The sequence below is a fragment of the Centroberyx gerrardi genome, chromosome 19 (genome assembly GCF_048128805.1).
Source record: "Centroberyx gerrardi isolate f3 chromosome 19, fCenGer3.hap1.cur.20231027, whole genome shotgun sequence".
NCBI lineage: Eukaryota > Metazoa > Chordata > Actinopteri > Beryciformes > Berycidae > Centroberyx > Centroberyx gerrardi.
The window spans coordinates 23,974,946-23,996,495 of record NC_136015.1 but is presented as its reverse complement, the minus strand read 5'-3'; the positions used below and the strand labels follow the sequence as shown (position 1 = coordinate 23,996,495).

The 21,550-nt window shown below is 39.9% G+C and overlaps 1 protein-coding gene across 1 annotated transcript; it reads left to right on the top strand.

Annotated features, from left to right (window-relative positions):
• Window positions 1-1,863: 1,863 nt before the first annotated feature.
• Window positions 1,864-18,065, top strand: LOC139909120 (uncharacterized). The gene is made up of 6 exons (XM_078290468.1): window positions 1,864-2,083; window positions 8,239-8,367; window positions 11,011-11,208; window positions 11,809-11,999; window positions 12,855-12,970; window positions 16,773-18,065. The coding sequence occupies exons 1-6, from the start codon at window positions 1,972-1,974 to the stop codon at window positions 16,957-16,959; spliced, it is 933 nt and encodes a 310-aa protein (XP_078146594.1). The 5' UTR covers window positions 1,864-1,971; the 3' UTR covers window positions 16,960-18,065.
• The last annotated feature ends 3,485 nt before the right edge of the window (window positions 18,066-21,550 follow it).

The following is a 21,550-nucleotide window of genomic DNA, read 5'->3' as shown; positions in this document are numbered from 1 at the left end:
AATGTACTCTGGTGACAGATACTTGTGAAAAATGACAGGATTACTTCTGGGAAAAGGCCATTTAAAAAGCTTCAGTTCTGTCGGTATAAAAGTGGCAGAAGAAAATTTGTGTTTGTATCAAATCCGAAATTAATTTCCTGAACTTTGTAATTTTTCACTTTTTCTTATGGTATGTTACCTTTTATAGCTCAAATATGGCAAAGCAATCTGAAAGTAACTGAAAGGAATCAGAATACATTACTGAGTTTGAGTAGAATCCCTTGAACTACGTTACTGATACAGTTTGATGAGGTAATTAACTGCAATAGAATACATTTTAAAGTAACCTACCCAATGTCCACAAATCACCACATCAGCTAATTAGCCATCACATCTGTGAAAGACAATGCAATAAATGCAATATATGATGATTTATTTTACAAACTACTCCTTCAAATGTGGCTGCTACTGCCAGTAGGGATGGGACAATATACTGAAATTCAATATATCGCAGAACAAAAATGTGACAATACGTATCATGGGTCAGGAACATGAATGGTGATATCAGCTCCATGTTATTCTGCTGTAGTAATCACAAATGAGACTCTTGACCATCACAGTTTCACAAGCTCTCCATCCAAATTATATGATTGTCACTTTGTAATGACATTTTAAAATTGCTGTTTACATTCTAGCAGCCAATGGCATCGCTGGAAAGATTTGTGGCTCAGAAATAAACAGAATTCTGCACAGTCAGACTTTGTTGTCACTGAACTTTTATTTATTACATGGTATCATGGTTTTAACGAATTGGGAACCCCATATCGTTTGATCTATTCGACTTGCCCAGACAAGCCCACAGGGCCAGGGAGAAAAGAGAAACCACAACAATAAAAGTTTGGGTCTCCTCCACACACACACACACACACACACACACACACACGCACGCACGCACGCACACACACACACACACACACACACATAGGCTATATAACATTGGCATCTGTAAACTGTTACTCATGTTGTACCGTTAAGGTCGGAGAGTCGAGTTCTGGGGGCTTTTACCGTAAAAATCCTGTCACTTTGGATCAGTTGCGTCACTGTGGAAAACAGAGAGCTGCGTCAAGCTCGCGGCAGACAGACAGAACCAGACCGGAAATCCGGCGGGGTTTCCTTCAAAATAATAGCGTAGAATTTGAGCATGTTAAAGTCACAATTAAATGAAATTAAAAATGACTTTTTCACCTTGTTAGTTAATTTCCCATGCCGCAGTATGCACCTATATACACTTCATCACTGTCATGGCAATAGTAGCAGTAAAGAACACTTTCTACTGTAATATTACGATTATACAACAGTTACGCATGAGTGTGGTCTGTTGAATTTTCTAATATTGTTTGCAGTCACATCAACAAACTTAAGCATCAGTATAAAAGGTAAAGGTTAATTACATTAACTAGTGCTTTGCTTATAGACTACACACTCTGTAATGGATGTGATTTAAATTGTAGCTAAATAGGCTAAAAGTAGGCCTAAAAGTAAAATTACTGAAATACTCAGTAAGTACAAGTACACAAAAAAGCTACTCAATTATAGCAACTTGAATAAATGTACTTAGTTACTTCCACTCTTGATAGCAACACTAGCAAGTCCCTAACAACATGCACACCGTTTGCTAGCAAAGCAGTTTATTCAAATCTTTTAATTTCCGTTGATAAAGACAGCGTGTAAAAAAAAAAAAAAGATCAAACTGCTGCTCATATATCTGTTTATTTAAATATAGGAAATCCTGTCAGACAAGAATGTCAGGCTTTTACTTTGAAAGCTACGACCGGAAGACCTTTGTTATATTCTGTCTGACTTGACTGCAGTGTGGGGACCAGAGAGACGGTATAAAACTGTGGACATGGGACAGAGGAGAGTTCAAACTTAACCTGTCCTCCAGCTGCAGAAGTCCGGTTTTATCTTCAGTCTTATAAGTTTTATAGTGAAATGTCTTCCGGGATGGAGTCGGCGGCCTGCGAGGGGATGTACTCCAAACTGATAGACGAAGAGGTTTCTTACTTTGACGAGATGAACCGCAGACCAGATGCGGGACTCAGCGGTAAGAACACGAGCAACTCTGATGCATCTCGGTAACATTAAATCTAGACGACCAATTAAAACGAACCAATTAATTAGCCTACTTTATTCTAGTCCGCCTAACGAGAGCATCACTGTCATATTTCTTTAGGGACTTAAAGTGTATCTGTGAGTTTGACTTATCTCTTGTGGTGTCACTATAATATTCCTATTCCTATTACAGGATTATTATGCAGTTTAGTGTCTTTAGGGCTGTAACGGTCAAACTCAAAGGATTCAGGCCTGCAATCATTCTTGCAAAATAGCATGAAGTAAACACTGAATGATGAAATGCACTGAAGCTTTTGCAGTTTGGTTTCAGATTATAAATCACAAATTTGTGATACATTATTAGCAGGGGCGGAAATTACGGGGGGGGCAGGGGGGTCCGGGCCCCCCCTTCCTGGGACTAACAGAGAGTTGTCCCCCTCAATATATCATTGTAAACATAACTATATAATTTTAAATAATATAATAATATGCATTGAAAGCACTTGTGCTAATTATAGACGCAAAACAATGCGTTTTTAAGTTTCGAAAGATTGCGTCCCCCCCTCATACGCCTCACAGTGGTTTGGTCCACTGCCTACCTGCCCCCCCGAACCCCCACACACACACATTAGCCCTCGGTACGAGTGTGTGTGGAGGATCTGTGGAAGTGTGTCAGTGGTGGCAGACCTCCAGTAAGAAGCTACTTTGCAAAGGTTAACTTAAAACAAAGGATGTGTCAGACATTTTTCTTTACTTCTACCACTCAATAGAATAAAACACATTCACAATTGTAATCAGACTACATTTTGTTCCGTTACCTCGCGGTTGAATCTCGTGCGTCAGCGTGTTGGTACGGAGCCGCGTCTCCTAATGCATGTGTGTGTATGGAGGCAGGAGGTCTATCCACAATTAAAATCATCATAACTCACTGAATTTTCGACCGATTTTCAAGCGGTTTGGTTTGTTACAAATGTCAGACATGTATTTATGATACAGGATACTTGGTTAAATTAAAATGCCGGTTTTCATAACAAAATACTTTATCTTTTGTAGATGGTAACAGTAATATTTCTATAATATAATATTTAAGATTAACTTACCCTACGTAATTAGGTTCTAAGTATATTATTTTTTTCTTACTGCATGTAAAATGGCTGCCACTATGTTATTTTGTTCATAATTTTGGAAATAAATTAAATTTTAAATTTATTGAAATAAAGTTTCTGGCAGGCTTCATAGCGTTCTGGACTTTTACACATTGACAGCAAACATTAGAGATCTGCTTTTTCGGGAAAACTAAATCTAATTAGGCATATATTAGCTTTAGTTCAGTTAATGGGTGTTGCATCTCACCTACTACTGTAAATAACCTGCATGCTGTGTGTGTGTGTGGGGTGTGTGTGTGTGTGTGTGTGCCTATTTGTCAGCCAGTCAGTTAAAATGGCAGAGAAAAGAAAAACAGACATCCGATCATTTTTCAGTGCACCGAAACGCCAAGTAAAAAGACCCCAGTAATATCAAAGGCAATTTGATAAAATCTTCATAAGAAAGGAATGAAGTGCTTATGGAAATGTTTCATAATGGACCTCTATATACATTTAATACAACAGTACTTTTGGCGGCACCTTTGGTGTCCCCTTCAGGAATTGCTCTTGAGAAATTTTTCTGTTTATTGTCCCCCCCAACAGTGAAATGAAATATCCGCCCTTGATTATTAGGCTAAATATGAAAATGTATACTGTACACCCAATAGTGAATCCTAACGGGAAGAAAATGTCCATAGCAATCTACTTTTTTTTCAAATGCAGAATAATTAAATCACTCACAATTATCCAACAATTGATTGACTGTTTATAATACTCCAATAATCTTGTCAAACAGCTCAGTGTTTTGGCAATGGAGTGTGAGATAGTCTTCTGTCTGAGTTACTATACTGTACTGACAGATATGATGACTGGAGGAAGGAAGGCTTGGTGTAAGGAGAACAGACTTCATGTGATTCTCCACTGATCCCCAAGAGGGAAACTCTTTCCTCCTGCTCCTTTCCACAGGAGGTCAACCCGCAGATTGAGTGTTTTCCTCCAGTCTGAAGCAGGTTGGAGTTTCAGTTCTACAGACATTTCTGAGGCAGAAGGAATCTGATTGGTTGAGTTAAACCTCAGTGGGCGGAGTCAAAGAACCACAGTTTTTCAGAGCGCAAGTTAGCTAACTGGACTTGAATGGCAAAGAAAGAACTCTGGTCAAAATATAAAAAACATATAAATGGCAATAACTTATTTTTTTTTTTTATCCAGTCATGACCATGGCATTCATTATGTTGGAAGCTCAGCAGCTAGCTAACTAGCTAACTATAGGCTAGTATGGCTAATTTGAACTTGAAGGTCAGCTAGCAAACTAGCTAACCTAGATAACTTGGTATGGATAGATTGTATTTTTTCAGTTAGCAGCAGAGCGCTAGGCTTCATAATATTAGCTTCCTCCTCTCTTACCTCTTGTCTTTTTCACTGAGCTTCAGTTTAATGTTACTTGGCTAGAAAAACTGTGGTTCTTTGGCTCCGCCCACTGAGGTTTAACTCAACCAATCAGATTATTCTCCAGTTGCTGCAAACACACCATTCCTATCACTTACTTTTTTAGTTGAATTGAAGTCTTGACCCTGCAAACATCCTCTTATGATTTGGAATTAAGTCTCTATCTCTGTTAGTTTTATGGTTATGGTTTCAAATTGATAATTGTCTAGTGGTGGAAATCCCAGATCTGGATTAGGCCTACAACCAAAATCAAGTGTTCCTGCCCAAGGCCGATCTGTCTGTTTTCATGGAAACCCATTCAGATGTTTTTGAGACATCATCATGCTGACAAACACGCAGACAGACAAACTAGCAGGTGAAAACACAACCTCCTTGGCAGAGATAATAACTACAATCAGTAGAATCAGTGAATGTCTATAAAGTAAAGTGTTCCTTTCCCTCGCTGCCTGCTGCTGTGAGAATAAACCAGTTCTGTTTCCTCCATCCAGCCTGGTGACCTCTGCCTCAGCTGCAGGTAGCGTCAGGACAAACCCAACCGGCATGTTACACGCTCCTGTCTTTATGTTTGATAATTGCAGTGTAATTGTAAGGACAGATTTCTCACATCACAAAACTGCTCTGACATGTTTGATTTGCTCATGTCTGGTCTTGTGAGTTTTAATCACGCCTGGTAAACAAGACGTATAATGTAGGGGATAAAATGGAGGAGATTCTTCAGTGACTCATTGGCTCTGCAACAAGACGCTGATACAGCCGTCATCTCTCAGTAATTCAATGTATAATATATATGATTCGAGCCTCAAGATGTTAGCACTTGGCAGGTACAAGGACATAAAAAAGAGAATAAATTAATAACTTAATAACCTTTTTTTTATGGCAGCAATAATTTTCTACGAGCAGGTGAGATTTTTTTCAAAGTGCCCAGTGAATTTAACTTTAATTTAGAAATATCAATCAACACCAAGGTTAAAGACTTCAACTAGAGCCCACCAACATATCTTTCACTTCAGAGGCTTTATTATTAATATTATTATTATTTATTCCAACAAATCCATGAAGGTCAGGGGAATGGCGGCACTCCAAAAACTGTGAATTTAAAAAAATAAGGCCAGGCTTCATCTCAGTTGCATCGTATTTGCGTCTGTGGCCTCATCAGGCTAATGTGTTTTGGTAAAAGCCTTCATCAGAGCATCAGACACACGACACCTAGCCCAGTTTTTATGATGCTGCTGGAAAAATTACAATTTGCCTATATGAGTGTGCAATTGATAGAAATTACATCTTATTACAACCAATATACATCAAACTACCAGCAGCAACATCAGTAGGAAGCATGTAAATAGCAAAAATTGCTATTTACATGCTATCTAAATAGCAGAAAACAACTTGGACAATGTTCAATTCTATTTCAATGCAGTGTAGACTGGAGGGCATTCACAGTAGCAGACACATTTAAAGCAGTGGTTTATAAGAGAAATCATCACATATTATACATTTATTCTTATTTATTATTTATTGTTTTGCTTGACAGATTTCCAAAACTGTTGTTTTAGAAAACGAGTTGGTTGAGAGATATTAGAGTTTTCTTGCATGTAATATTGTTTTTGTTTTTTCTACTGTACAACATTTAAGAAAAAAGGCAAACAGCTACAATGGCTGCCACCTGTAGTTTAGTTCCTTTTTTAGCGTAGTGCAGCTATAAACCGAGAAACAGTGTTAAAAAAACAGCCAGAAAGAAGAGAAAAATAAAAATTTGTGCAGTTGAGTTAAAATCCCTCCAGGGTTTTATCAGACTGCATCTGACCTCAGACCTCCATGTCAAAACCCTGACAGACTCTGTGCTGCGCTGTCAGACTGTCTGTCAGTTTGACTTTGTCTGTCAAATTCAGATTTTGGGGTCGGACTTGCAGGTTTGCAACCATTTCCTTTACTTCAGCTTTATTCAGAATGAAATACATCAACACAAAATGTATTCACTGAGTTGAGAGAAAAATGCCTTTATTTCTGCTTTAATTTTGTTTTACTTGTGACATTTAACCTGGCCATGACTGCCGTGTAAACTCTTTAACAAGGTCAAGATGAAGAAATAATCAAACTTCCAATACGTGACTCAAACTGAGTCACTGCTAAACAGCAGCAGTTTTAGTTTGCAATAATAAATGAAAACAGAGGAATATCAATTTTTTTCAGCTGACTGGACAGTTTCTGTCTTCTGGCGGAACAGTGAAGGGGAAGAAACCACTAACATTTCACGTTACATATTTCAGACATTTAGCTGTCGTTCTTACCAAGAGCAATTTACAGTGAGCGCAAGAGTAGAGTGACCTTAAATTGCCAGATTACCCACATCACAAGCAGCCAATAGGAAGGAGAGATAAGTCAAAGCCACAGCGGCAAGACGATCCATGTGTAACTAATATTTCTGTATTCCTGCAATGATCATGATTGAAAAGTAATTGGTAAAGAAATAGGAACAACATTTTGTTTTGGAAGCTGGGGGCTGGATCTGTGGAAGAGGATTAGGGCCACATGTGAGATGAATCCCTGAGATTCATCTCAGAAGAGAGTTTAAAGTCAGATTTTTGAGGTTGAAGTCAAAATGAAGTTAAAATCAGAATTAGAGATTAAAGATTAGAGATTAAAGTCAGAATTCCGAAATTTGAGTCCAAATTCGGAGATTCTGAGAATAAAGTCAGAATTCCCAGATTAAAGTCAGAATTCCGAAATTTGAGTCCGAATTCTGAGATTCTGAGAATAAAGTCAGAATTCTGAGTTTAAAGTCAGAATTAATTCTGAGATTAATGGAGAATCTTTTATTAACTGGCAATATGTTGAATCACCATTGTGTTGCATCAATTGGTGATAGAGAACAGCAAAATGGACATTTATTTCTATGAAAATGTTGTGGATCATCACTTGTCTGAATCTACAGGCCATATGATGAAAACCACTCACAACTTTGTATCACTAAAATGTCAGTCTTCTTACTTTGGATAATGCTAGTCGGCTTCTATCACTCAACATGGTGTAGGCTACAGTATGCTAAAGTTTTAGCCTCAGAACTTCAATGGATAGAATGTTCCTGGTCGGAGCAGCGGCCATTTTTATGTGAACGTTGGACTAGCTTCTGCAAGTCACTGAGCTGAGAGGTTTTACAGCAAGATCCAAAGCAGCTTCTCTGTCTCCTTGCTGCCATGGATTGCTAACATGCTAATGTTGACTAGAAGAGCTAGAGAGAGAAGTGCAGTCTGTGATGAAGCTACGTTAGCCTCGTCGCTAACGTTAGCTTTCAGTTGAGTTTTGACAGTTTGCTAACAGACTCATCTGCTCAGTTCTCAAGCAAGTGAGACAGACTTTACAGCCTTAATGTCCAGACTTGTGTCGCCATAGCAACTAACCCTTATAATTCCATAATCGCCATTTTAAGATGTGGTAGACAAACAACCATGACAAACAGTGGAAGGACCGTTCTATCCTTTCAGGTCGTGTTAGCATAATCTACCAGGGACACATGGATGATTTTGGTGTCTGTGTTCTCATCACTTAACAGTTGACCAACAGACCAATCTCTGAAAAACTTAGTGCATCTTTTTAATAATTTATACCTCTCCCCCAGCCCACCCAGTGTCCCCGGTCAGGGTGGCCCTCAGGCCGGGCGGTCCCGGCCCGTACCGACCGGCCACCTTCTTCCTGGCTGCGCTCTGTGCCGTCCTGCTGATCTCCATCATAGCCGTCGCTGCACACTGTAAGTACAACACCTGATGATATTAATGATGAGTATTTTCTTATTTTATATGAAATATATCATGATAAATATTTTTACCAATGTGGTACGCACTTTGTGTGTCCAGACCATGTGGGCTTGCAAGACAGTCTGCATACAAATACACAGCAACTCCTGTTATTTCACTTAGTTTCTACTATGCAAAGGGCCAGTAACAGCTCTATTCTATTCTGTTCTACTCTATTCTATTCTGTTCTATTCTGGAAGCTCTGTAGGTTTCTCACCCTCCTCTGCACACATTTCTTCAGTTCTTTGGTCAATGACTTTTTGTATCAGTAAACTCTACAAACCAGTAATCCTGTAAAATAACCTTACATTTTCATTAATTTACATGAATTCACCCCTTAATTCATGCAACATCCCCTTAAAATTAATTAAGGGAGTTATTAATGGAGGAGATCCCATCGAAACCTCCTTAAACACCCCCTTAATCTTGACTCCTTACTTTCTAATTTAATGAAAAATTCAGGGAGACATGAACTTTTCCATTAATTTTCATGGAAAATTGCTACAGTCTCTGTGAATCAACCCATGAATAAATCCCTTAAAAACTCATGATACTAACCTTACTTTTTTTAAAGCTATGTTATTTTTAATGGATAATTAATGTTTATGTAATGGAGAAATTAAGGACATTTCAGGGATAAAATTAAGGAGTTTGGTTTCGTAACTAAACTCCAAAATAAATTGAAACTACTCTATTCTACTCTGCTCTCAGCATCGTCACAACAGGCACTGCAGACGCTCTGTGCACAGCAGCTCTTGCACTGCAGATATTATCTGGAAGTGATTTCAAATATTCCTTTTTGGCATTTCAGCATTTCAGGAGTCTAAACAGAGGAAGCTATAAAGTAAATTTAGACAACTGCACTGATTTCTTCATCAGTGCACACTGTGTGAAAAGTGAGGCGTGACGTCAATAGTTTCACGTTAGTGTAAAAGAGGATCCACTGGTTTTAGCGTTGCAACACTCTGAATCGACGGGTCACAGATGTCTCACACTGACAATGCATGTTTTCTTGCAAGTGTGCCTACTGTGTGTGTGTGTGTGTGTGTGTGTGTGTGGGATTGAAATAAACACACTCAGGAGGTTCTGCTTTCCCTCAGTCTGTTGCCCAGACTGTGGCCAGATGAGTTGTGAGCCACAGTGGAATTAATGAGGAAACAAAAGAACAACTGGCACTTTGTTTGCACACGGCTTCTTGCACAAACAGTGATGCACAAATGTTGACTTATTATTATCCTGTTGATGTAAATTACTCTGATGCCGTGCAGCTCAGCAGGTGGAGCAAGGCACCAACACCGCCGGGGTTAGGGGTTTAATCCCCACCGGTGTCAACTGTGTTCACTCCTGGTGCTGCGAAGTGCTTTGGATAAAAGAATCCAGCAAACGGCACATCATGTTATGTTATGACTTACAACTGAAACATTTCATACCCATTTATGCTTTTAAAGCCCAGATTGATGAACTGCTGTCCTCAGAAGGCACACGCTGTTAGGATGTGTCAGGCTCGGAGATGTTTTTATCTGTTGATCTATTATATTTCATATGTCTTATGTTTTGGTGTCTTTTATGTTTTATAATTGTGAAATTATAAAAGAATATATAAATAAATAGATATACAGTATATAATATGAAAATAAATAAATAAAATAAAAAATGACATGGTCTGGTTAGGGCATACACGCTTAAATGTACTGCACATGCTAAACTGCACATAATTAAACATACTAACAATGCATGTTGTAAACATTCTGCACATTTCTAATTTGATAGTAAAGGAATGACAAAATGACCATACTCTTTTTTTTTGTTGTTGTTGTACAGCACGATTTCAGAATGGGTATTTTATTTTCAAAATGCAGCAGTGATTACATTTCATCTTTTTTTGTGTAAATTACAGCTTTTTAAAGTAATGCTCTTTTTCACAACACTTTGAATACCTCTACCTGACACATTTTATTGTGCACTGATTGCAAAAATCATTCGGCTTCCCTGCTCCCTCCATGAGACAGACCGACCAGGTGAAACATCTGATCTCACCTGTTAAACTTCTTAAATGTTACTTAATGTTAATGTTAAAGTTCAGTTTTGACTTGTAAACATGAATACATTTCTCAGCTAGAAAAACAGAAAGGCAAAAGACTCAACAGATAAATCCTGGATCCGCTCCATTGGCAGCGAATGGGAGCCTGGATTTTGGGATTTTGGGATATTATGACAAAACCCGATGGTGCTTTCACAGGGATACAGGCACATTTACTGTTTCGTAAGTGTTTGGGCTTGAATGAAATGAAATACGCCTTTGGCTGTAAAAGAGCAGACTAAAATCCTACTTTGGCTCGGGGAATTATTTCATCCTCCCTTTGGAGGGCTGTACGTTTTGAAAGATTTGTGTCTCAGAAATCAACATAATTCTGCACAGTCAGACTTTGTTGTCACTGAACTTTTATTTATCACATCGTATCGTGGTTGTATCGAATCGTAAACCCCATATCGCGTATCAAATCGCATCGTGAGATAAGCAGATCGTCCCGTCCCGTCCCTATGGATAATAAAGTGTATCTATCAGCCAGTTAATCAGTCAGTCCACCTGTGCCCAGATAAGAACCTGCCGCAGCCCGCTGCTGGTCCGGAGGTGCAGATCCAGAAGCAGAAGCAGGAGGCGAACGTCACGGCTCTGATCGCCGCCATCGCCAAACTGCAGCAGGAGAAGGCCGAGCTGCAGCAGGAGAAGGCCGAGCTGCAGCAGGAGAAGGAGCGACTGCTGGCCAGGCTGGACGCCGAGACCGCCACTAAAGGTAGAGAGAGGCCTGTGGAGGGTGTGTGTGTGTGTGTGTGTGTGTGTGCATGCTTCTCACATACATATGCACATCTGAGCACGTCACATACTGTAGTGGAGTAAAATGTGTGTTTGGATATAGGGCTGGACAAAATTAATATCATGATAATCATAAGAAATTATTTTGAGAACCACTAACACGCAAAATCACATGTTAAATAATCAAATTGATGTTCATCACATTGAACTGCATGGTAATGTAACATAATAATAAACTCCAATTTTCAAATAATATTCTATAGTTATTTTCTGATTTAATTTTGTGAGGGATTTTAATTAGTATTTGCTTTTTATCATCAATTTAGACGACAGAATTGTGTATCATGATAACTGGAAATCATTATTCTGTCACAATACGATAAACGATAATATTGAATTATTGCCCATCCCTTGGGTTTGTGTGTGAGATGGATATGTGTACCATGCTAACATGTTAATTATGTATCACTTCTTCTTCCTCTCTCTCCCTCTCTCTCTCCCTCTCTCTCTCTTTCTCTCTCTCTCTCCCTCTCTCTCTCCCTCTCTCTCCCTCTCTCTCCCTCTCTCTCCCTCTCCACAGCTCCTGAGGTCATCAAACCGGCGGCGACGGCGGCGGCGACGGCGACGGCCCCCGTCTGCCCGCAGGACTGGGTCCTGTTCAACAGCAGCTGCTACTTCATCTCCAGACACACCCGGGACTGGAGAGACAGCCAGAGCTTCTGCCAGAGCAAGGGAGGCCACCTGGCCATCATCCACACCGCCGAGGAGCAGGTACACGACGAGTCTGACTGTCACTTCACTCAAATGAGTCACATTTCATTTCAATTTGAATATTAATAATAAAATGCACTAGGGCTGGCCTACTCATTCTCAACAATAGCGCGTTCAAAACTCATTTGAAGCGTTAGGATCCTAAATTCAAGCTAATGAACGAATATCCGAATTGCCGAATAGAAAGGAGGGTGGAGGGAAAAAAAAAGGTGTGTGTGTGTGGAAAAGGGGGGCTGACTTCGGGGGAAAAACACACTAGAGGGGTACACAGTTTTTTTTTTTTAGTTCGCTTGTGAACCAAATTCTAAACATCTTTTTTTCTATGTGAGCTTGTCCTGTTGTTTCTCTTCTGCGCTCGGACTGTAAAAGAGAAAGAATTTCTTCATGTTGTAATGCCAACCGGCACGAAAAGAGACTTGTTTTTATCAAGAAACCCAGCGGTCTAGTGAGGAGGAATAAACTCACCACAGCACACAGAGTTTTGGTAAAAAGTTTGGGGAGGCCGATGTTGCATAACTAGTTAGTTCGCCAACGTTAACCACACACACCCAAAGAAAACATAAGGAAACGGCAACCAGCGTTCCATGTGTCTGCTGTGTGAACCCCTTGAATTTAAAAAGTTGACAAAAACGTAAATTAATATATATTTTATTGTTATTATTATTGTCGGTATCAGGGATTTAGCTGCAGAGTGACGCTGGAGAGACGCTTTGACAGGACAGACGGCTGTTGAAGAGATCAAACTTGTGACAGTCTGTCTAACCATGAAAGGTACACGACTGTAAAGATAATGGATTTAAACGTATGCTTTGTGTGTGTGTGTGTGTGTGTGTGTGTGTGTGTGTTTCTTGTCAGTCGTTTCTGTGGGAGCGTCTTCCCAGAGGCCACTGGAACGCCTACTGGTTCGGGATCAGCGACGAACACACAGAGGAGGAGTGGAAGTGGGTGGACGGCACCCCGCTGGTCGGCGGGTAGGTCCCCCAGTCTGAATATGATGAACAGACAAACTCATTTCTTCTCCCAAATGCGACTTCGCCCTCCTGGCTCCAAGCCTCCTGTGATTGGCCGCTCACTCCGGTCGGCAGATGGTAGCTGTTACTTTAGATGAAAACAAAGAAATCGTTGGCGTTGAACAGGATCTGGACAGTGTTACACAATCAGCTGGATCACTGTTCATCTGCCTGCCTGCCTCTCCTGGCTTCCCTCTCTCTCTCTCTCTCTTTGTATGTCTCTCACTAACACACACCCTCTCTTTCTGTCTCTACTTTTAACACACACACACACACACACACACACAGTCTGACTGACCTTTTTTGGACTGTGAGCTCTGCTGATCCCTCATGCACCAAAAGACTTTGGCACAGGTTTTGGCTTGCTTCCTGCACAGTGACGGTCAATCACCTGGTTTCCATTAAACAGGGCCAAAACGGGGCCAGTCAGGGCTTACTCAGTGTCAGTGCAGGCTAGTGGGAAAGTGCTTCGAATGGAGGGAAAAGGGGGAGTGCTTTAGGTTACAGAGTCCAAAGTTTGGCTTATTCAAACTCTGCAGTGTTTCCTCCTTCAGTTCAGTTTGTTTGTCCAGGTGAGAACGATGACCTTTGAACTCTGGTGGCACCGAATAACGGCACCGAGAGACTCGGTCCTCTAACAAGAGAACTGCAGTGCGGTTCTTTAGGAGTGAGAACGTAATCGAAACCAGCTACAGGAAGCCACCCCAAAACACAAGGGATTATGGGTAGAAAGAGACGGATGATGACATCTACGGTAATAGCCAGCAGTTCTTCATGCTTGGAAAGCCTAGCAGAACAAAATGAAGTCTGGACTGATGCTCATATCCAGCTATTTCTTCACGTGTTCTTAACTGGTATGAACACCACAGAAGAAGAGACAGACGAGTCCATCATGCTGCGATAAAGGCCATGCAGCCATTTTAGATTCACAAAATACTTTCCCCATTTGCAACAAGACCCCACTCCACATGGGTTACTGTTGTAGCTGTCTGCCGCTTATCCAATCACATACAGTTATGCAAAGCAATATTTCACAGCGCCCAATGGTATGCGAGTACGGCAGCGTCGTATCCAATCAGGAGCAACCTACCTTCAACACCTGTGAGTCGCAGGCATGGAGGCGCGATATCAGTTAAGGAGAGAAAGGCAGTTTTATTTGATGGGAGGGGCGGGATTGTTCAAAAATCTGTGATGTTTTATTGGTTGGAATATTTATTTACACCTATTGGTACACAGTGAGGTCACCACTAAAGACTTTCAGTTTTCCAGGAAGTAAAACTAAAGAGATTTTGATATAAAAATACAAGAACATAAAGATTTTGTCTTTTTTTTTGGCATAAATTGTCAAATAGGTGTAAGGTATAATAGTTAGAATGACTTCTGTGTGACTTTAAAGCTCTGTGTAGCTCTGGTAACTCTTGGGTCGTGTTTCTTCCTCCATGATAAAACCCCAAAATCAGTGATTCTGTGATCTGTTGCTCCGGCAGAGAAGATTGGAGAATTGTGTTTTTTTTCTCTCTCCATCTCTCCATCTCTCCTTCTCTCTCCAATCTTCTTCTAGCACATAAACAAAGCAGATTTTGACAGTATATAAAAAAAACTAGTCATGCTGCTGAATTGTTGGTTAAGTGAATCGCTTTCTTTATGTTTATTAAAACGACGAAATCCAGTCGGAGGAAACTTATGCCGATGCCGTTCCACTGGCATAGGTTTGGGGTTTGGGGTTATATCATGGCTGAGAAGCTACACAACCCAAGGTACTGCCAAAGTTCAACATCACTTTAAGGGCAGCAGACTTGCCTAGAAGTAGAAAGCCTGAGCGACACACAGAAGGTTGCTGGTTGGATTCCCTGCAGCAGCTTTAGAGCATTGATCCAGATGTGAGCTGGCAGCTGGAGGGTCTGGAGCCAGGTATTTGACTCCGGTTCAACTGCTGCAGGGGCGCTGCACTGCAGGTGACCCTGACCTCTGACCTCTGAGGAAAAACAAATGTGCAGTGTGTGTGTGTGTGTGTGTGTGGAAGGGATACGTGGAAAGACAAATTCCGATTGCATTGTGTAAGACAGACAAATCTTCATCATGTCTTCCTCTAGCTGGTATTCAGGTTACTGTGAGTATTTTGCCCTCCACTTCCCTCCCAATTCCTCGTGTTTAATTTTGGCTTCAGGACAAAATATTCTGTTCAGAGAGGTTTTCCTTCCCCTTTAGTGCCAAGTCAACAGGGTTTATAATAATCATATGATGTCTCTTCCCCTTTCTGAAAAATATTTGTGTCGATGCTGCTCGTTTTCTTTGGCTCGGTATTCCTCTTTTATCCCCCCGCTGATTCCTTCCCTTCCTCTTTTCATGCGGAGTTGTTTCTGTCTTTTTTTTCCCCCCTCATATTTCTTCTCTTGCCTGTGCTCAGATGTTGCTCTTTTTCACCCAGTCCTGTCTCTTCACTGCTGCAGTGGTTTTTGAGATTTATTTTAATATTTACCCTTTAATCTATTTATCTACTTATTTGATGTCATCTGCAACTTTTCTGTTTGTGATGATGATGCGTTCCTGGCCAGGTCTGAATGAGTGATTTTTAATCTACCTGATTAAATGAAGGTTAAATCATTTTTATGTATATATAAACAATGATATAACAACTGCAGTGACAGAATGCTGTTTTGTGTCTATGTGTCTACTGTCTATACTAAATACTTCATTCCACCCCTATCCTGAATTAACATCAAGTAAAATCATTAAAGGAATACACTATACAATTTTTTGGGAGATTGGTCCATTGGCCAACTTACACATTAAGTGATGAGAACATAGACACCAAAATCACCCATGTGTCCCTACCCGGTGCTCCGTGCTAACACTTTAGCATACACTATGTTGAGTGATAGTAGGCGACTATGCAAAGTAAGAAGACTGACCTTAAAAGTTGTTAGTGTTTTTTTATTATATGGCCTGTAGATTAATACATTTTTAAAACAGAATTTAAAAGTATCATCATTAACTCAATATAGCTGATGTAGCTACAGTTTATTTTTGGAACTATTTCAGGTGAGCAACAACGTATTCATCTGCTGTGCAGTGATTTTTAGCTGTACACAGTCTCCCATCGCCACCCCCTTCACTTCCTACGGAAACAGCGAAAGTAGTCCCAAGTAGTTTAAAACTGTGTTATTTTCATGTAGATTTTACCAATCACCAATCATATCATTTAAGATTACTTACTATTTAGCTTTAGAGCTGCTACAAGTTCTCATTTTCTCACTTTTGAGGCAATGCTAGCCGCCTACTATTACTCAACGTAGTGTATGCTAAAGCGTTAGCATGGAGCCTCCTATCACTCGACACGGTGTACGCTAAAATGTTAGCATGGAGCCTACTATCACTCAACATAGTGTACGCTAAAGTGTTAGCATGGAGCCTACTATCACTCAACATAGTGTACGCTAAAGCGTTAGCTTGGAGCCTCCTATCACTCAACATAGTGTACGCTAAAGTGTTAGCATGGAGCCTACTATCACTGAACATTGTGTACGCTAAAGTGTTAGCATGGAGCCTACTATCACTGAACATTGTGTACGCTAAAGTGTTAGCATGGAGCACCGGAGCCAACAATCTACCGGGGACACATGGGTGATTTTGGTGTCTATGTTGTCATCACTTAACAGGTAATTTGACCAACAGGACAACCTCCCGACTCTTGTGTATTCCTTAAATACTCATCAGACATATAGTTGACCAAACTGCTCTCTCTCTCTCTCTCTCTCTGTAGTTTCTGGGAGGACGGCGAACCCAACAACCACATCGACGAGGACTGCGGCTACATCATCAAAACCCGCAAACTGGAGCGCGTGGCGGTGAAGAGCTGGTACGACGCCCCCTGCAGCATGTACTGGCCCTTCATCTGCGAGAGGGAGATAGGCGCTGCGGCCGCTAACAGCACCGCCGCGCCGCAGTAAGACGAAAACAGCGGTCCGTTTGTCTGGATTTAACAAGGGGAACGGTTCACCAGCGGGCAGTTTGTCAGGTTTTAACAAGTTGGCAGGTGAATTGTTGTTTTTCTCACTTTTCCCCATAAAACCTAGAGTTAAAAATCTTGACATATTCCAAGAAGAAATCCACCCTAAATCAGAATTCACCTCTTGTTACTGTGATCTGAGTTTCTTTGCAAAACAGTGACGTCCACTCTCACAAAATGCCTGCTAGAACAAAATGAAATTATTCTACCTGCTAAAAGTAGTAGGAAACTGAAGGCCTTGGTTGACAAAATAGCAACACTCTCGCAAACTGGATCCTCTCTGCTTTGGAGATATTTCATGATGAACGTAATGTTTTTCTCCAAAATGGATATATAATATTTTATCTTGTCATTTGTGAACTTTAAAGGATAAGGCCGGTGTTTTTTAATGCATTGCTTACCGTCAACAAATCCTATGAAAATAACAAAATCAACAATGCGTTTGCTCTACTCCCGTTACTTTCTGACTTCCCACGTACCGTTTTTAGCTGTCAACCCGGAAGTCATTGGCTCCAATTGTAAGCTAAAAACCTTGAAATACAGCTCACAAAGACATAGTTTCAATTTTAAAAATCGCTGTTACCACGAAAAGTGAGGCTGTTGTAGTTATTACCAAATCAAATTCAAATGGGAACAAATTCTTCATTACGCCGGGGACTATTTTCGGTGCTACGGTACTACTTTCCTGAGATCGCAAACGTGTTTACGGCCAGCTTATTAAGTTGTTTGAGGAAAAAGTCGGCCGGCCCGGTGCATCGTAATGATGAAATATGTTGCCCAGCGCAACGGCATGGCTCTTTGACAGGTTTTTAATCGTTTTTTTATTACAATGGAGTTCTACGGCTTCTATTCATAGGATTTGTTGACGGTAAGAAATGCATTAAAAAACACCGGCCTTATCCTTTAACCACTCTCTCCCAAAGCCGGAGTGAAGAGTTTTACACTGCCTCTTGCCTTATTTGTATTGTCTTCTACGGTTTTTGTCCAAACAGTGGACATAAGCACAAGCAGGGTCGAAAGTAATGGATTACAATGTAATAAGATTACAGTAATCGGATTGAAAAAGGTAACTGTATTCTGATTTAGTTACTGTAAAAAAAAAAAGTACAGTAATCAGTTTGTATGGACAGAATGATTCATACTGCTTTTACACACTGCTTATTCTCTTGATAACTCACAGTATAATGGAAATCAGCATTTAAAACAACTTTTATGAAAATATTGTGTGAGTTACTTTTTGGGTCGCTAAAATTATGCTAAATAAATAGATTAAAAGGAAGAAATATGCTTGAAGGAGGAAAATTACATTTAAAGTGTGAGAACGTGGACACAGACATCACTTTAGACAAATTACACTCTGTGAATTGGATGAAATTGTCCATTTAATTGAATATTCAATGTATTTTGGAGGTAAATTAATGTAAAAATAACAGAATTTAACAAGTTGGCAGGTAAATTGTTGGGGTTTTTTGGTCACTTTTCCTCCAAAAAGTGAGGGGGGGGAAATCAGAAAATAACTGTAAGTACACAGATTATGTCACTGAGTTTGAGTATTCCAGGGGATTACATATATCATTTCATATATCATGTTATGCTGATAATTAATAATCTGTAATGGATTATGTATTGAAAGTAATTTACCTAAACCAGAGTGTTGTGGTTTTTGCAGGAGAGAAACTGAATGTTTTGGTCACTGGCTGCAGTTACTGATTCATCCCATAATTCACCGGCCATTTTTAATATTTTATCAGATAACTAGATTTTTTACAGTAGAGAAGGACTGTTACCAGGCCAAGTAGCTGGGAGAGCAGACAAACAAATCAGAGCCAGAATTTCTGAGCGTTTGGATGCTGGTTGATGGTGATTTCCCACTCTGGATATAAAGTGGATTTAGAGCGGCTTATGTCTGTTTTGTAACAGAGGCTGTTGTAAAGTCAGATAGTTTTAAGTTTACATACATTTTAACAGCTGTTGGGCCACAATTTGTAACAAGCAAAGGCTATGCATGTGAAACAAACATTTTAAACCAACTTTATCCTGGCTTTATCCTTCCATAGCGCTGTCGTCGGACAAAAACTGTGTTCAAAATGAATGTTTAGTTTTTTTCAGGGAATGAAGAAAATAATGCTTTCTTTCTCATTTAAACCATTTAAACCATTGTTTTTTTAACTTAGTGGGTTTTTAACAGGATTCAAGGGCTTAATGGTGATGAAGCTCACTCAGCACACAGATTATCTTGTAAAATTCAAGTGGGGAAAAAGAAAAACACCCGAAATTGCTGTTGTAACGAGGCCCGTTGTGTTTGTGTCAGCCACTGCAGTAACTGTGAGCCACATCAGCTCAGAGGGCCGACATGCTCTGCTTTTGCCACGGCTGCTTCAGTAGCGCTGAAACGATTAGTCGATTAATCAATTAGTAGAGAAAATTAATCCATTATAAGTGTTGATAATCAATTAATCGTTTTGGTCATTTATCAAGTAAAAACACCAAACATTTGCTGGTTACAGCTTCACAAATGCTGAGATTTGCTGCTTTTCTGTTTCATATCATTATTAAACAAAACTTTGGTGCTGATCATCACCCATAACTTGTGATGGGCAGTCATTATTTTTGACATTTTATAGACTAAATGATTAATTTAAAAAAACAATCAATAGATTAATCAATAATGAAAATAATCGTTAGTTGCTCGTCTCCACACCTGAGAGGAGCGAGTTACAAATACACTGCAATGTGAAATGTCTTACGATCTTACAGTCAGCTGACATACATTGCGAGTCCCTTGTATTTTCTTGTCGAAGCCTTGGAGGACGGTGGTGCTAACATGGCTGTGTGGACTGTCAGGTGTCATGCTGTGGTGCTTCGGTTCATCTGTGCCTTAAACTACAGTCCATGTTTCCATTTAGATTTTCTGCATCAGGGATTAAAGAGAACAATCCATGTTTTCAGACATTTTTTACATGTGAAATGGGATTAAAATGAAACAGGGATGATGTCGCTGTAGCAGCTCCTGTTAGCTTAGCACAGCGTCAGGTTTATTTCTGCTGTACATAAAAGTCGTTGTATTAATTAGATGGGTATATGATTATGATCTAATGTTTCAGTGAAGTAACCATTTCAGAAAAGCGATTGCTTTGAATTTCTTGTAATGCACTTTTATATGTCAAGGTTTTCAATCTGTTTTTCAGGCTGTTTTGTTTGATTATTTTCAACATGATATAAATCAAATATGTGAAATTATGCAGAAATGTGCTCTGTGGGTTTTGTAAATAAAACATTTATTATAAAATAATTTCTGTACATTCACGTCTCCTACCTTGATGTTAAAAATCGTACCCATTTTACTCTTTCTTCTTTTCTAAAATTGAGGGGTTCATTGGGGGTTCTTCTAAGATCCAAAGGGATCCAATAAGCGCCTCAGGGTCCCTCACTAGAAAAAAACAATCCTAAAGAGTTCCTTGAAGAACCACCACATGTTAGAGGTTCCTGGAAGTACCTTCAGGGTTCAGGATCTCTTTATGAAGGGGTTCCTCAGGGAGCCTACTGGGGTCCCCCTGTGGTTGCAGTCTGAAGAAACCCTCAAAGTTCTTCAAAGCCCTTTTTCCTTTAAGAGTGTACACTGACATTAACCTCAGGCTGTGGTCTAAATGGTTAATTGGCTTTTGAGCCTCTGACGTAACCAACCTAACCATAACCCTCTTGCCTTGGCCTCGATGCAGCTTTGCCCAGTAGGTGGCACTACCGGGCCTCCAGCTAGCCTGCTGTTGTGCTAAACTAGTTCTGAGAAGCTCAACATGTTGACTATACAGCAAAATACTGCAGCATATAGCAGAGGTGGAAAGTAACTAGATACAACTGCTGCAGTTGCTGTACTAGATTTTGTGTACTTCTACATGAGGGATTTTAACTTGAGAGAGTTCAATTTCAGGCCATAAGAGTAAAAAGAGACCTTTCATTCACAGTGTAGTGGAAATTATACCATTATATAAATAATAATAATAATAATAATACATTCTATTCATTATGTATTAAGCACAATCTCATTCCTCAGTTGAATGTTGTCTCTGCCTTCAGTAATTTTCCATTCTCCACCAGCTTGAGATAAACAAAGGTTCTGCCCAGAGACGGCCTTGAGTGTCTGGTAGGAACTGGATTTTGTTATGCACAGATGCACCCTAATCGCATAATGTTTCAAGTATAGGAATGTGTCGGACTTCGCATGACTCAGCTGTTTCTACTACATGATTATAAAAAGGGTGGACAAAACACATTGGTTCGCTCTTTGTCTCACACACTGCTTGCAAGCAATAAAGATAACAGAAGGACTTCTCATCTCCAAGTCTCTTTATTACAGAAAACTTCCTCCACACACAGTAAATCTGAGTAATTCTGAGTAATTATATGCAGGGTTCCCACAGTCCTTGAAAATCTGTGAATGTTTGTGAATTTGAGAAAAATATAACAAGGCCTTAAGGTGTTTGGAAGTGAATGTATGGCCTTGAAAATACTTGATTTTTTGGTAAAATACAGCA

Coding starts and splice junctions, on each gene's coding strand:
- LOC139909120 (XM_078290468.1), top strand. CDS start 1,972: ATGTCTTCCGGGATGGAGTCGGCGGCCTGCGAGGGGATGTACTCCAAA. Junction 2,084..8,238: donor ACCAGATGCGGGACTCAGCG/GTAAGAACACGA, acceptor CCTCTCCCCCAG/CCCACCCAGTGTCCCCGGTC. Junction 8,368..11,010: donor CATAGCCGTCGCTGCACACT/GTAAGTACAACA, acceptor ACCTGTGCCCAG/ATAAGAACCTGCCGCAGCCC.